General features: G+C 35.8%; 2 protein-coding genes across 2 annotated transcripts in view; one reads left to right on the forward strand and one right to left on the reverse strand.

Annotated features, from left to right (window-relative positions):
* Window positions 1–8,857, forward strand: part of LOC144969985 (uncharacterized) — a 9,393-nt gene extending 536 nt beyond the window's left edge. Inside the window, exons 2-3 of the mRNA XM_078909110.1 lie at window positions 3,741–3,860; window positions 4,208–8,857. Of these exons, the coding sequence (XP_078765236.1) occupies window positions 3,752–3,860; window positions 4,208–7,716 (3,618 nt within the window). The 5' untranslated portion in view covers window positions 3,741–3,751 and the 3' untranslated portion in view covers window positions 7,717–8,857. The remainder of the gene's footprint in view (window positions 1–3,740; window positions 3,861–4,207) is intronic.
* A 1,996-nt stretch (window positions 8,858–10,853) lies between these two features.
* The window catches only part of LOC144969986 (bis(monoacylglycero)phosphate synthase CLN5-like), an 18,130-nt gene continuing 11,483 nt past the window's right edge, over window positions 10,854–17,500 (reverse strand). The window contains 4 exon segments of the mRNA XM_078909111.1: window positions 10,854–13,360; window positions 14,829–14,918; window positions 15,366–15,425; window positions 15,428–15,587. Of these exon segments, the coding sequence (XP_078765237.1) occupies window positions 12,969–13,360; window positions 14,829–14,918; window positions 15,366–15,425; window positions 15,428–15,587 (702 nt within the window). The 3' untranslated portion in view covers window positions 10,854–12,968.

The raw sequence follows: 17,500 nt of genomic DNA on the forward strand, positions 1-17,500 counted from the left end.
TCAATCATCATCATCATCACATCATCTCATCTCATCATCATCATCATTATCCTCTCGTCTCCTCTCTTCCCTCCTCTCTCCTCCTCCTCTCCTCATCTCATCATCATTTATCATCATCATCATCCTCCTCCTCTATCAATCATCATCATTATCATCATCACATCATCATCATCCCTTCCTCTCCTCCTCCTCCCCTCTCTCCTCCTCCTCCTCCTCCTCATCATCATCATCATCATCATCTCATTACATCACGTCCTGCATCCTCTTCATCTCTCATCATCATCATCATCTCATCATCATCATCCATCTCGTCATCATTACATATCACAACATCTATTCATCATCTCATCATCATCTCATCTCATCATCATCATCCATCATCCATCATCATCATCATCATCTCTCATCACATCATCATCATCCATCATCATCATCTCATCATCACATCTCATCATCATCATCTCATCATCATCATCATCATCATCATCATTTCATCACTTCATCATCATCATCATCATCATCATCATCATCATCATCATCATCATCATCATCATCATCATCATCACATCATCACCTCATCATCATCATCATCATCCTCATCATCATCATCATCATCACATCATCATCATCATCATCATCATCATCATCATCTTCATCATCTCATCATCATCATCACATCATTCATCTCATCATCATCATCATCATCATTCATCATCATCATCATCATCATCATCATCATCATCACCTTCATCATCATAATCACCATCTCCGTCATCATCTCCATCGTGTCATCATTTATGACCACTGTAACCACTAAATTAATATTAAAGGAATTTACAATTTATGGACAACAATAAAAACAACACAACAACGACGACTACGACGTCGCCAACAACAACATGAAAACAAATAAAAGAAAAAAAGCTTTTATATAGCGCAATTTCCACAAAACGTGCTCAAAGCGCTTTACAATGACAATAACAATAATATTTTATTGGCATATGAAATGTGTTCTATTGAAAAAGCAACCCGCTGCATTTTTTTTACACGAAATATAATTGAAAAATGGATTTTTATCTATTGGTGCTATGCGTTTAGTTAAATACTCATATATCCACCAGCTGGATATAACGTCTACGAACACACAAAGCTATGTGTAGCATTGAACGTTTATAGTCTGATCGATATAATAATATAATCATATAAATAGTTGTCTAAAAACAATATTTTAATTTTAAAAATTGAGCTTTTATACAGCGCAATATCCTCTAAACATACTCAAAGCGCTTTACAAAGGGTCCCTAACCAACAGCAACACGTAACATGTAGAACGAGACATGACGCTGTGACTGTGACATTCATTTTTTTTCCGACAGAGACAACGCTGTTAACGGTCAGATACTCATTTTACACCTTAGTACGGTGAGAGAATGTGAATCAAGAGCCTTTTCTAAGGACTCAAATATACGCAAAGCGAGGCTCTAACCCAGGACCTTCCGACCCGATAACGAATGTTACACCACAAGACCGCATAGCTGCACAAAGGGCTGACCGCACAAAGGGCTGAGTGCATCGACATAGGAATGAAAAATCTCTGGCTGAGTGGCATTAATTTCGTTCCTTCTATGAAGAAGATCTAAAGAACCACCGTACTAAGTAAACCAATAATTTCTGGCCACAATTGGATTCAATAGTCTGATGTCACGTCGCACAGCAACGGCGACCATCGTGGTTCTAAACAAAGAAAATCATTCCTTTTTTTTCTTCATGCTGGCTAGAACTTTTCATATGACTTGTGATCAGAATGTATAAAAGTCAAAACAAGATCATATTTATAATGTTTTTCTCCTCTGGTTACACTTTTATGCTCGTCGGAGAAATATTTCATAGGGCGTCCGCCATTGTTCCGATAGTTTAGAGCCAGTTACTAAGTTACCATGCGTCATTAAAAGGGAAGTGAGGTTACGACTGTTGAAGCGTATTTCACTGGAGCCAAATTTACATTTCATATTGTGCAAGTTAGCTAGCCCAGAGCTGTCTACTTGAAATTTTTAAAAATCGTAGGTTTTCCAAGGGATAAAAGAAAAAATCACTTTAACCCCCTCCTTACCAACAAAAGGAAATTTGTCGCATTCGTTACGATACAACCATCTAGGTCAGGCCGTGTCAAGTCGGTAAAAACATCCTCTCGCTCATAATATTATGGGGTTCTTCGTCTCAAAAACGGTATTATGTCGGGATGATTAAGATGCTGAAAATTGAATTTGTATCCAGAATTATCAGACTTGCGTTGAGTTTGAATGCCTAATTGAAGAGAATGAATAACGTATTTTAGAGTTCTAAATACCAATAAAGCATATTTCTCACCAGTTTAACGTTAATTTGACTTTTTAGCATATGGTTCATAACGATATAATACTTTTGAGACGTTTGGTATCATAATATTAATATGTTAATTTGTAACTTCAAGTTGGTTCATTCTTTTCTAGATATCTTCAGTTAGGTGATTACTTCTTACTAAATTATCACTTGTAGACGATTGTTGCTCTTCGCTTAGTTAAAAACACTCACAACATTGTCAGCCGGATATAACTTACCAACACATACAACTATGTGTAATCCTAAACGTTTATAGTCTGATTGATACAATTTAGGGAGAACTACTCATAAAAATCGCTGGCAAAAAACAACAGTTAAAAGAGCTGAGTTACGTCAATATCGTTCCTTCTATAAACTTTTAAATTTATGCATAGTTTTGTGTTATTTGTACGATTGATATGGCGGACAGAGATAGTGAGTATTTTACTGAAACACATATACCGTCAATATGCAAATGCTTTGTTTATCGACTCGACATTGAAAACTCACATACTGAGGAATCCCGGGTTTGAATGTTTTTGACAAGAAGAGGGTCATTTTAATCGATCGATCTTTGAGGGACTAGTTTTCAGGCGACAATTGTGACCATTGTTACCACAGAATGAGGATAAAGATATTGACACTGTGGGGACAGCAATTTAAAAAAAATTATGAGATTTTATATAGCGCATTATCCACTAAACTTGCTCAAAGCGCTTTAAAGGGGCCCCTGACCAACAGCAACATTTAACGTGTAGGACGGGACACGACACCTGTAAGGCGATATTGCAATTTTTTTTCGGACAGAGACAATACTGTTAACGGCCAGGAATTCATATTATACCTCAGTACGGTGAGAGAATGTGAGTAAATAGCTTTTCCCAAGGACCCAACTTTGCGCCGAACGAGGTTCGAACCCAGGACCTTCCGATCCGAAAGTGTCATACCATTAGATCACATAGTCGCAATCTCAACAACGACAGCAATGACGACGATAATAATAACACCCAATAATACATGATATGTAGGTTTAGTTTTTTTTTTCAGAGTACACAATGGTGTGGTTGTATTCTTGTTGTTGTTGTTGTTGTTGTTGTTGTTGTTGTTGTTGTTGTTGTTGTTGTTGTTGTTGTTGTTCTTCTTCTTCTTCTTCTTCTTCTTCTTCTTCTTCTTCTTATTATTATTTCTATTATTATTATTATTATTATTATTATTATTATTATTATTATTATTATTATTATTATCATCATCATTATTATTATTATTATTATTATTATTATTATTATTATTATTATTATTATTATTATTATTATTATTATTATTATTATTATTATTATTATTATTATTATTATTATTATTTAACTTCTACCGATTCCACACAGGAAGTGACAAGATGAGCATGGCTTTATTGGACAAGACCACATGTTCACAAGGAAGGCTATTACCTCTTTCACCAGTCCACAGCCGGTATATCTCTAAAATAATATGTATAATGATAGCTGGTGAGTATAGTCAATTTCACATTTAGATTTTTAAATTTATGTGCTCATTATAGTTATGATGCTTATTTAAAAGTTAATGTCACTTAAATAAAAGAGATTAAGATAACGTTTGATTGTACCGTACACTCCTGCCTATCTGTTTAGCGCTGATTGTAATAAAGTTGAGTGACTCCGTAAGATCTATGGTAACTCCTTATTGGCAATGTAATCTTTGTGTCTAGTGCAATGCTATGAATTAACGAAAGCTACGATTCTACTTGTGTATTATCCATTTCGTTCTTGTGTGTAAACCTCGATAATATCATATTTCTTTCATATGAATGATTGTAACTATTTCTGTCTTACAGCTCTAACACAGACGGCCATGTCTACAACAACGCCTGTTATAAACTATTCGACATTTCCTGCTAGAATGGAGGTACATAGCAATTCACAAATTATTCCTACCCATAGTTTTCTAACATCAACTGAAATGTCTGAGCAATTTTCAGCTACAACACCCAGTCAACTGTTACCGTTGAGCCAGCACAGCAACCTGCAGCAATCTATTCAACAAAGCAGCCAACCACCATCGGCATCCCAAAACAACCAACAACTGTTGACATCTCAAAACGACCAACCAACACCATCTTCACAAAGTATCCAACCCTTGTCGACATCCCAAAACAATCAGCCATCATCAACTTCAGAAAGCAACCAACAAATACCAAGTAACCAACCATTGTTGTCAGTCCAAAGCAACCAACCACAATTAACCTCAAAGAGCGATCAACCACTAGTTGCGTCACAAATAAGTCAACAATCGTCAACACAGCAAAGCAACCATGTATCAACTCATAGCAACCAATCATGGCAAACAGCTCAGTACAGTCAATTAGAACAAACAATATCTAATAATCAACAACCTTTATCTACCAAAACTGATCAACAAGATTCAACACCGCAGAGCTATCCGCCATCTTCATATACACAAAATGGCCACTCGTCGTCAACTCAAGAAAACCAAATATTGCCATCAAAATTTTCCACGGCAATTCCAAATGATTCATTTGAGACACATAGGCCCATCCCAACTTCTAATATGGACCCACGTTCTTTTAATTCCCAGATAGCACCATCTGCACTGGATTCTACAACGTATTATGGTGTCTCAAGTTCCCTTTCACCAGAAATCACACCAGCATTACCATATTATTCAGACCATGCATCCGAAGAAGCACAAAGTACTGATATAAGACTTCCAAATTCTTTAGGCTCATCAGAGTCAGATATCAAACTCGCCCCATCTGTGGAAAGTATTGATCACGAAATGCACAACACAGTGTTAAACACATTTTGGCCAACATCTCAAACCATAATTGCCTCAACAGATTCTAATGTACCAGAGTCGCCACTTCCTTTTCCACGCGTCTCAACCATCTTTCTGGCTTCTTCTGAAGCTGTACAATTGAGTTCTTTAGTTACGTCAGACAGCTTCCAGCAGACAATCCACACAGTGAATACCTACCCTGACACAAGTAATATCTTGACAATGTCAAAAGTTCACATTCATAGCGTTATTGGTGAAACATTGAACTACACTACACAAAGCAGTTCTGCTCTGGAATCAACAAATTACGATGGTATATCTTCTATTTTAGACAATTTACTGCCATCACAATTATTTACAGCCGAATTGACTGGTTCATCAAATATGTACATTCAAGCAACTGCAGTATCTTTGAATGAAAGCACTAGAACCAGTGTATTCTTTACTTTATCAGAAAGCACAGATTATCATGAAAATATCTCGACTTCTTCAGCTTTAGATCCTCATATGATTTATCTCCCAGACACATACAGCAATGACGTGGAAACACATTCTTTTCATCGTTCATCAGGCTTATGGTCTGTCCCTCTCACATCTAATGAAACTGAACAGAGTACACGACATGAAACTTTTCTGATTGATCATAATTCAAGTTTGGTCTCTGAAGATATTTCTACTTTATTGACAATTATTGACAATATTGTAACAACACCCACATACAAAACAGACATTTCAACGTTAACACGTACCTTTGAATCTCAATTTAACGAATCCTCACCACCTTCGACATACACACCAACGCCGCCCTTGAGTGGCATCGAATTAGCTACGCCTTCAAATCCAGAAGATTCTGAGAACTTTATGGATAAAACAACAGAGTATTTTTGGGATACTACGAGTACACACCAAATATCCCCGACTGCGTCATCGTATTTTTCTAAAAACAGTTCACAATCCTTACCCGAATCAAATCATTCAGAATTACTTTTACATTCGTCATCTTTGTTTAGTCAAATGCAATCATCTCTTGTAAAAACTTCGCCTGAGAATAGTCAATGGCTTGATGTTTCCACACTAATTGATACATCAATATCTCGTGCTGAGCCAATGCCATCCACAGATCAAATATATACCACAGTCTACTCATCAAACAAATTTCAAACACAACAAGATGGGATTCCTTCTGACTCGTTATACACTGATCTAGAGACTCAAGGAATCGAGACTTATACGCCAATATTCAGTTCAACAGCCATTTTAAAAGATACAAATCGGACAAATACAACGGAGCCTGTAATTCCCCATCCTGATGACAGGAACTACATTTTCATACGATTTGACTTGGAAGGAAAATGTTTCATCATAAGGCGAAATCAAAGTTACACTGATAAACTAGAAATTGCCTTGCGATTTGTTTTGAAAGACATTTTGAACAATACATCAGAGTTAGAAAGAATGGAATTAGCCTATTTTAGATGCAAACCTTTCTCTGTAATTTTTCGGGTTCCTTACAATACAATGAACGTTGGAGACATTGATAATAGAATAATAAGTTTTAAGAACAACCTGGTGAACTTAACTCTGGAAAACGACAACAAGGAAACAATAGTTCTTAAAATAATTGACATCAGAAAAGTTAAATCCGAAAAAATAAAAGAAACGACATCATTTAGTGTTCTGAATTCTGTGATTATCTCCCTTGCGGCTTGCATGTGTGGAATTATCTTATCTTTGTTTCTGGTTGTGTTCTTAAGGGAGACATGCTGGAAAAATAAATATACAGGCTGGAAATTCAGACTGACAAGAAGCCGGGATACGAGGACAGAGAGCGTTTCTTTGACAGGCATGCCTCGGTCTGGCAGCGTCCATTCTGAAATGAAAGACAACGGAAGTCTTGCAGGTCATGTAAATCCTTCATTTGGAATTTATTCCACCGTAGAGAATGAGACAGAAGAAGATTCAACGACATCATTTATGAAAAGCTCAGATTTAAGACGCTCATCTGGGAGATTGGGCAAATATCGAAGATCGTTGACAAAGAGAATTAAACCCAACGCGAATGGCTATAGAGTTAGTCAAAAGAAGAATAAAAAGGACTTGGATCCTGACGCATTAGGAAAACAATATTATAATGCTATGAAGGTAAATAGTCCGTACGGTTTTGTTGTTGGTTTGATGGGGTATCAGCCTCAAAAAGAAAAGACGGAGGACGTTTATGCTGTTCCTAAAAGGCACGAGAAGAACCGCAGAGTGTACGGTCTTGCAATACGTCCGACGCCATCTGTTACGAGGTCCACCTGTGACAATGTTGTGAATTTGAAGCAACCAGACAATAAAATGGTTTCCATGCCTGTCCCTCCACGCCGACACCATAGACGGTATTTGAAAAATGGGGAAGTCACGGACTCTTCAGAAAATCTCGTGCCGTCACGGAAAGGAAACAAACGTGATGATGGTAAGGGTGGTGGCGATGATGTTGGTGATAAAAGTGGGGTAGATAATCCTTCTTTTGGTATCTATGATTCTAAAAGCAGTCTTCACATCTAAGATTTATAAACTCTAACTCCTATGACACGAACGAACTGCTTGTGATTGTAAAAATAATAACGTTGAAGGCGACAATCTTGAATACTCTCTAATGTGTATTTTTTAAAATACCAGTTGCTTTCAAAACATAAGAACTTTGCTCGTTATATTTGGGTTTTATGTAAAAACGTGTTCATCAAAGAAGGGAAAAGCTACAAAGTTTGATGAGAAAAAGCGCAGTGTTTGATATACAGTTCGTTTAAAAAGAATATACGTAAAATGCGAGTTCGTTTTATGCGAGGTAAGTGTATTGATGTACATGATTTTTAGGCTGCTACGTAATACCGGAAATGATTGGAAACGAGCGGAAACAACGACGGTAATGGAAAATTGGCAGCAGTGGGGAGTGAACCAGGGACTCCGGGAAGTGTACACCAGTGAGGAGTGAACCTGGGACAATGGGAGGATCTCGGAGGGAAATGAACCTGGGAATATGGGAGATGGATACCAGTGGGAAACGATCGGAATGAATATTGTGTATTGATGCTATGCGTTGATGTAAAATGCTCACAACATATGCCAGTCAGATATCACGCACCAACACACAAAACGAGTTTTCTTAAGAAACCCGACGAAACCGACCAAAGTTATGGGAAGTGGGTAGCAGTGGGGAGTGGGGAGTGTATATAGTATGATTGATAGAATTTAATGAGAATTACTCATTAAAATATCTGGCTAAAAACAACAAGGAGATGAGTGACGTCAATTTCGATCTATCTATCGCTGGAATTTTACATTCTTTTTTATATTTCAAGGGAGGGGGAAATATATTAGTTTTTGAGACACACGTTTATCAAATTCAGAGGCCAGAACTATCGTCCTTATTCTTCATTCTCAACGCCTTTCGTTTCCATCACAGCGGAATATGAATGTATGTTAATCATAATCACCACCACCACCACCACCATCATCATCTTCATTTAATAATCAATTGATTACGTTTTTTTTGGTGTGATTGTTTGTGTCATCTTGGTCATTTATTTATATATATAAATATGAATTATCATCGATATTTAATTTCAATGTTTTTAAAATTGTCATTTAAATTATATTCAATATTTTATTGCAATACTAAAAATAAAATGTGGACTTGAACTACAAATTGATTTTGTAAAAAAAAAATTAAAAAATTGAGGTTTTATATAGCGCAATATCCACTAAACGTGCTCAAAGCGTTTTACAAGGGGTCCCTGGCCAACAGCAACATTTAACGTTTAGGACGGGACATGACGCCTGTTAGGCGATAATACATTATTTTTCGGACAGAGACACCGCTGTTAACGGCCAGGTACTCATTTTACTCATGAGTACGGTGAGAGAATGTAAGAAAAGACCCTTTTCCAAGGACTCAACTATGCTCCGAGCGAGGCTCAAACCCAGGGCCTTCCGATCCGAAAGCGAGTGTCATAATATGAGACCGCATAGCCGCACATTTTGTACACTCTAATTGGTGTGACCCTTTAAGGCATAAAACTTTTGGTAAAGCTAAAATCGAACTCTTCAAAGACGAAACACCTTTTGAAAAAGTATTTTGATTCTAAACTGATTGGATTTTTTTTCACATCAATGAGACATTTACAAAAGAATGGATTAACATTTAGAAACCAACATCATGTATAATTGGCACAGTTGACAAAAGGTCTGATAACCTAATTATACAAATTTTATGGGCTGATTTTTGTAATGGAAACACTCTTTAACCCTCTCCTTACCAACCATAGGAAAATCGTCACATTCGTTACGGTCCAACCAATAATCTATTTTGTAAATCACACAATTTAAAGAAAAATGTTTTATTATATCTAGCTATAAAAACGTGTAGAGTTCATTTTGCTGATAAATATTATGCATAATGTTGTTGTTGCTTTTCTGTTTGAGTAATGCAAAACTATTTTTGTTTTGGGTCGATGTGGAATTTTGGGGAAAATTCTGAAAACGGCTGGTAAGGAAAGGGTTAGTCAACCCAAATTTGAATCCATTACAACAATGTTTAGTACAAGACTAAAAATACGTTTGATTATCAGACCTGCAATAATGTGGTTTTCGGTGATTCGGACACATTGCCTGACAAAATGATCGGACAGGAATTTTTTTTTTTTAATAATAAAGAAAACAGAAAAACAAAACATCAATTACAACAACAACAACAACAACAACAACAACAACAGCAACAACAACAAAAAAGAAAGAAATTAAACCCAAAAAAACCAAAAGAAACCCAAACAAACCCCCCCCCCAAAAAAAAAAAAAACAAAACAAAAAAAACAACAAAAAAAAACAAATAAAACAAAAAAAAACAAACAAAAAAACAAAACAACAACAACAAAAGAAAAAAACAAAATAAAAAAACATTTAAAACTGTATTCCAGATAAACAACCATTCTCGGCGACTGGGGTTGGAGCTCAGACCTCCAGATTACCGTTCAGACGTTCTATATCATCACAGCACGGTGTAGGTTAATCACAGTAATTTATTCAAAACAAAAAGTCTGAAAGATTATAGCTAAATACGTATCATATTTTTATTGGGTATTTCATAAGATAACATAGGTTTTAATAGATTTGTGATATTTCACCAAAAGTGAAATTGAACATGCCATGGAACGAATGAAGGATGGTAAAGCAACAGGCCCTGATGAAATATCTGTAGAGGTATTAAAAAGCCTAGGAGATCTAGCAATTGATGAACTTCACATATTATTCAACAATATATACAATACTGGGAAAATTCCAGAAGATCTCTGTAACTCTATTTTCATAGCAATACCAAAGAAAGCAGGTGCAGTCAGATGCGAAAATTTTAGAACTATAAGTTTAATAAGTCACATCAACAAAATACTGTTGCGTATAATTATCAACAGGCTAAGGAATAAGATTAACCCCGAAATCGCAGAAGAACAATATGGATTCCAACCTGACAGAGGGACAAGGAACGCAATATACCTCCTCCGTGTTTTAGGTGAAAGAGCTATACAGGTTCAGACCCCACTATACCTCTGTTTTGTCGACTACAAAAAAGCTTTTGATAGAGTACGCCACGAAGAAATACTAAAACAACTGCACTCCATTGGCGCTGATGAGAAAGACCTCAGACTCATGCAAAACATTATACTACACCCAGCAGGCATCTATCAAAATCGGAAACTCTACAGGAAATTCCATTCCTATTAAGAAAGGAGTCCGTCAAGGGTGTGTTGCCTCACCAGATCTGTTTAATCTATACCAAGAAACAATCATGAGGGGCATAAATAATATGGAGGGAATAAAAGTAGGAGGTCACAACATAAATAATATAAGATACGCAGACGATACGGTACTCATTGCAACATCAGAAATCCAACTTCAAAAGATTGTTGACAAAGTGGTAGTAGATAGTGAAGCCAAGGGAATGGAAGTGAATATCACCAAAACAGAATGCATGGTAATACAGAAAAACCCCGAAAACAACAACACCTGCAATATAACGATTCACGGCGAGCAGCTTACCAACGTAGAAAGTTTTAAATACCTAGGTTCAATAGTGACAACAGATGGAAGATGTAACCGAGACATACGAGCAAGAATAACTCAAGCCAAACAGGCCTTCATGGACCTGGGAAACATTTTGAAAAACAAACAGATGTCGTTCGGGATTAGATTCCGAGTCTTGAAGTGCTACGTGTGGCCAATCTTGTTCTACGGATGCGAAAGCTGGACTACAAATGCAGAAACACAAAAGAACATTGAAGCTTTTGAAATGTGGTGCTTGAGAAGGATGCAGAGAATATCGTATACCGCACACAAAACGAACGAAGAAGTGCTAAAACAAACATACCAACAAAGGAAACTAATGCCCTTAATAGTGGATCGACAACTATCCTTTTTCGGACACATAGTAAGGAAAGATAGGAATGAATACCTGGCAAGTTGTGGAAAAATACCTGGTAAACGCGCCCGGGGGAGACAAAGAAAAACACTCATAGACCAACTGAAGGGCTTCACCAACCTAACAATCCAAGAGCTGTTTGAAAAAGCAAGAGACAGGGAGGAATGGAGAGAGATAATTCATGCAGTATCCGAAGCCTGGACCAGGCATGGAACCTAGAAGAAGAAGAAGAAGATATTTCTAAATATATAGATAGGATACTTTTAAAAAAATTACCTCGTTCTTAATTATTTTCTAAAGCTAAATGCAGTAAAATATGTGGTGAGTACAGAGATCAACACATTGATATATACAATAATATTTAGTCTATTGTCTTTAAAATTGTGTAATTAATTATTAAAATCCCAGATAGCTAAAATGTAAAACGAAATTAACAAACGTTCGTAAAGGTGCACGTTAAGAGTATACGAACTATGACTAAAAGCATAAATATAGAAAGTAATAAACATAAATATTCTGAAGACAATAAATATATATTATAGATATTTCTGTTGAAAGAAGTAAATGTGTAAACATTCCTCTATTTGGAAAGAATGGAATATATAACACAAAAGTGTTAAAAATTCTGATACATAAAGCGTGAGTGTTCGTAACGATTAAAGCAGTTTATGGTTTTATTGCCGTCTATGGATACAGTGACTAGTTTTATATTTTCAAACACAAATCATCATTTGTGACCTCTCCAACGAAAACATGTTCACAGGTCTGATAACCGGACGCAATTATGGGCTCGTTTTAACAATAATGTAATGGAGAATATTTTGCATTGGTATGAGAGTACTGTATTTCCATTTCAACAACGAGATCATAACAAATTGGGTTATCAGACCTGCTAGTAAGTATACGTTGGACCTGTCCCATCAATCTTGTTTTATGTCAAATGAATTCGATGATCAAAATTAATTGAGTTTAAAATAAAAACTATTAAAATTTTCAAATTTAAGATTTTAAAGTTTTGGAAATAAAACTCATCCTTTATAATTAATTAAATATTTGATTTCAATCCATTTTCCAAAAATAAAGCTTACTTTACATTTTAATATAATTTTACTTACAGACAGACATGCCAAAAAAGTATATCTGCCGTCTGTCTGGATTTTAAGTGATGTATTAATGTTTTTAATGGTTTTTTTTTATTCGTTGAAGAAGGGTTTAATCCCGAAACGTTCCGTATTAAAAAAACATTCCTTTTCAAACCTGTTATATTCATTTTTTTGTTCATTGCAAATCACATTTTAAGCACTAGGTTCACTGCGACATAATACCGTTTAGAGACAACTGGTTGCCTTTATGGTAATGGTATTTCGTGGTATGTGAGATCAATGTAAGGAAAAGACAATGGAAGTTCCCAATAGATGTCATTGTAAAAGAGGTAAAACGCATCATCGACCAAAAACTCCAGGATGTACTTCAACAGATGGCCCAGGATTTCATAAAAACTCTTCTCTTCCTGAAAATTAGAATAAAACTTGAAAATCTTGTCTCGTAATTTTTCATTTCCGGGCGTTTCGAAGATTTCTGAGTAGTTTCCGAGCCGCTTGGGTTGTTTGCTGTAGAGGTTGATTTTGGTGTAGTTGAGGTGGACGGATTGGTCGAATTTAACCCCGAATTCCTTCATTTTATCAAAGGAACGCAGAACCCATGAGGCACAGTCAAATGGATAAAACCAATAGGGACCACCTGTAATATTTTAAATTGAATAGATTTATAAATTAATTATATCAATCTTTAAGAGCATTTTTTAAATGTTTTAATCATACTCAATGCAGTTTACATTGTTTCATTTATGACAAGAGGCTAATCTTTCACATTTGATACTTAGTGGCATCGATTTAGCATTAAGATTAATATCATATAATTGGCATTATATTAAAGACCTGGAGATTATATAGAACAGTTTTAGATTAAAACTTTAAATGTTTACAAAATCAGAGTATTACTGATAAAATAATTTTTCAAGAAAGATAGAGAGAGAGAGAGAGAGAGAGAGAGAGAGAGAGAGAGAGAGAGAGAGAGAGAGAGAGAGAGAGAGAGAGGGGGGCAGAGAAAAAACATAGAGGGAAAAAAAGCGAGAGAAAGAAATAAAGATAGATAGATAGATAGATAGATAGATAGATAGAGAGAGAGAGAGAGAGAGAGAGAGAGAGAGAGAGAGAGAGAGAGAGAGAGAGAATGGGGGGGGGGAGAAGGAGAAAGAGAGAAATAGAGAGAAAGGAAGAGAAGGAGAGAGAGAGTGAGTGAGAGAGAGAGAGAGAGAGAGAGAGAGAGAGAGAGAGAGAGAGAGAGAGAGAGAGAGAGAGAGAGAGAGAAACATATCTCTCAAAGAAAGTCATCGAGTAAAATAAACATTTTGTGAAATTTGTTCTAATTAATAAACACAGCACCCTCTATAAAGTTTGTTGTAGCTGTGAAGAACAAATTCTCACTATTCAAATCTCACAAAATCCCAAATTTAAAATCTAAAATACGATGTTTCATAATAGACATCTTGTGGAAGGGGAAATAACCACGCCTCTCGGACAGTCGTCACAATGTAAACAATGGCAGTGAACATAGCGAACTACACAGGTATCGATGGTATGTGACTTCTCAGTAAACTACCCATTGTTCTGGCGCTTGATCAATAGAACCAACACTAAAAACAATGTGTAAATTTAAACGTTTATAATATGATCGAGAAAATCGTGTGTTTAGTAGTCGCCCATTAGCAGTATAAAAACAATGACAATGATCAGAGAGTTCATCCACGTTATTGTTTATAAACAACCAACTATGTTTGTCCAAGCACATTTGAAGGTACGTCACATATTCCACGTTTTGATTGGTCAAAAATCTACTGGTTAATTATATTCATGTATCAATAATGATGAGAAAAATTATAGGGTATGGAGAAGTGACAGATGAAAACAGAGAGTAAAACGTCACGGGGTCAGGGCCAAACTAAGGATCTAATTGACACGGCACCTGGCTGGATAGCTCAGTCAGTTGTGCGACCGCTCGCTGTCCCCTCTCTCCGACCAGGCGGAGGGTGTCGTGTCAATTGGATCCTGAGTTTGGCACTGACCCCGTGACGTTTTATTCTGTTTTTATCTGGCACTTCTCCATACCCTATTTTTCTCATGGTTGATTATAGTGCTTTTCAAATTACCTGGACTTTGCCTCACGGTCCATGTCTCATAAAATGGATACGAGGCATTGTCAGACTCAGTCCAAGCAGCAAACTGATTAAACTGTTCACCTGAAAATGAGAAATATATGGTCAGCAAAATATCTCATAGCAAGTTAACGATTCCGGTCCCAACGTACAAAGATCGACGAACGACGTGGAAGACAACGAAAATCTGTCCGAGTTTGAAGACATCTTCGTTTTCAACAACATCGTCGGTCAATCGTTGTTTGTTGGGAATTTAATCGTTAACTTTCTAATATATAGAGTAAAACTTAATTTAAGGGACAATTTCAGTATGATTTATTAGTACGTAGTTTCATGTTTGAACATAGTTAAAATGTATATATTATTACTGTCTGCTGGTATCCAAAAACAATTATGGGATCCTTTTTACATTGATGTGGTTGAGAGTATTTCTATTTCTTGCCAAAATTTCAAAACAAATGTGTTGTTTTTTTTGAGGTTTTTTGGTGTGTTTTTTTTTTCAGCCTACGGCAGTATTGTGACAGGCATTACCCGTGATTTCAGCCACTTTGACGAGGGTTCCGTTTTCTTGCCAGTGTTTCTTGTCAATGCAGCGTAGGCACAGGTGGCCCCTTGGTTACACCATAATAATTCGCTCTTTTTGGGCTGATGGGGGAAAGTGCAGTTGAACAGCTGGAAGAGCTCGTACCATTCCATGGTTAGATTGAAGCCCAACTGGTTGTGGTGGAATCCTATGGCGTCATGCATGATGTGCTGAATAAATAAATGAATAAATAAATAAATAAATAAATAAATAAATAATTAAATAAATAAATAAATAAATGAATGAATAAATAAATGAATAAATAAATAAATGAATAAATAAATAAATAAATAAATAAATGAATAAATAAATAAATAAATGAATAATTAAATAAATGAATAAATGAATGGATAAATAAATAAATGAATAAATAAATAAAGAAATGAATGAATAAATAAATAAATGAATGAATGAATAAATAAATGAATAAATAAATGAATAAATAAATAAATAAATGAATAAATAAATAAATAAATGAATAATTAAATAAATGAATAAATAAATAAATAAATAAATATGACCCACCGCATCAAAACAGTACTATGTCGGGATGAACTGACTGCTGGAAATTGGCCTCCCCGTAATAGCCACACAAAAAATGAACATTGGAGTTGATTTCACTTCGTGACCATGGATAATAAATGCAATTTCGTGCATTAAAAAACACACACCTAGCAAAGTTCGTATTTATAAATTCACTTTTCGTGATTGTATTAAATCCCGACATACCACCGCTTTGAGACGATGTGTCACAAACGACGTGTTCATATATGCAGGTCTGGCATCCGAACGCAATTATGGGCCTAGTTTAAATTGTTGTAATGGACAGTATTTTGCGTCATTTTTTTAGATTTCCATTACAACAATGAGCTCAAAATGAGTTGGGTTATCAGACCTGCATATAAGTGCAAGTCGGTCACAAATAAATAAATAAATAAATAAATAAATAAATAAATAAATAAATAAATAAATAAATAAACGTATAGAGAGAACTGAAGGACGGGGCCCCAGCCTGCAAACCGCAACCCGTGCATTGAAAGACAGGAAACGTTGTGCAATCTCTTGCTGTTGATAAAGTACCAGAGAGGATTGAGTGCGTGAGAAAGAAACGAGTAGAATTATTTATAGCCCCCCCCCCCCTTTCAAAATAGTATTGTGTCGGATGGACCTATGTCTTAAAAGTTGGATCTATAGTTGAAAATAATAAATATATATAATATGAAATTTAGATAAATTTTTGCGCATTATATTTTAGATGAATAGAATTTCGTTAACACTCCCCCACCCCCACCCCAACAAACAAACAACAACAATAAAGAAACAAACTAACCAAAAACAAAACAAACCCTACCAAAAACAAGACACAATTCGTATTTCTAACCATATTAACTTTAGATTTACAGTTCAGCATATATTATGTGACCAATCGCCTCAAAACTGTGTTATGTTGAGATGAACCAGACTCCGAATAGTGAGTTTAGACTTTAAATGATATAAAATGCGAAGTTTTGTGTCTTTTGCAGTTGCAGAGTACGGCGATGTATACTCTACACACCGTCAGGGATAGAAATTGACCCCAAGTTCAAGATCTATGGCGAAAAATTCGATTTGCTGTACCTAGTTTAATTTATCCCGACATAATACCGCTTTGAGACTGTGAATCGCATAATATATTTATTTCCAGACCAATATAGATAGAACGAAGTTGGCGTCACTCAGGTCTTTGTTATTGTACTTTGTCATCCATGTTTATGAGTCATTCTCACTAAACTGTATTAGCCAGACTATAAATCTTCAAAGTTACGCATAGTTTTGTGTGTTGGTCCGTTATATTTCCGGATGGCAATGTTGTGACCATCTTAGCCAAGCGCAGAGGATCTATAATACCGTTTTGGGGTTGTGGAAAACAAATTTCTTCGATCACAAACGTAACAGTAAGATTTCGTTCCATCCTGAACTTGTAGCGAAGACAGGCAAGCGGTTCGCAGCTGACACTGAATGATCATTAATAGTTAAATAATTATAGCCTAGAGGTTTTGTTCTTGGATAGAGCAATATGTACGTAGAATAATTTAATTTGACT

This window comes from Berghia stephanieae, chromosome 4, assembly GCF_034508935.2.
Source record: "Berghia stephanieae isolate SIO BIC M18660-M18661 chromosome 4, UCSD_Bste_1.3, whole genome shotgun sequence".
NCBI classification, from domain to species: domain Eukaryota; kingdom Metazoa; phylum Mollusca; class Gastropoda; order Nudibranchia; family Aeolidiidae; genus Berghia; species Berghia stephanieae.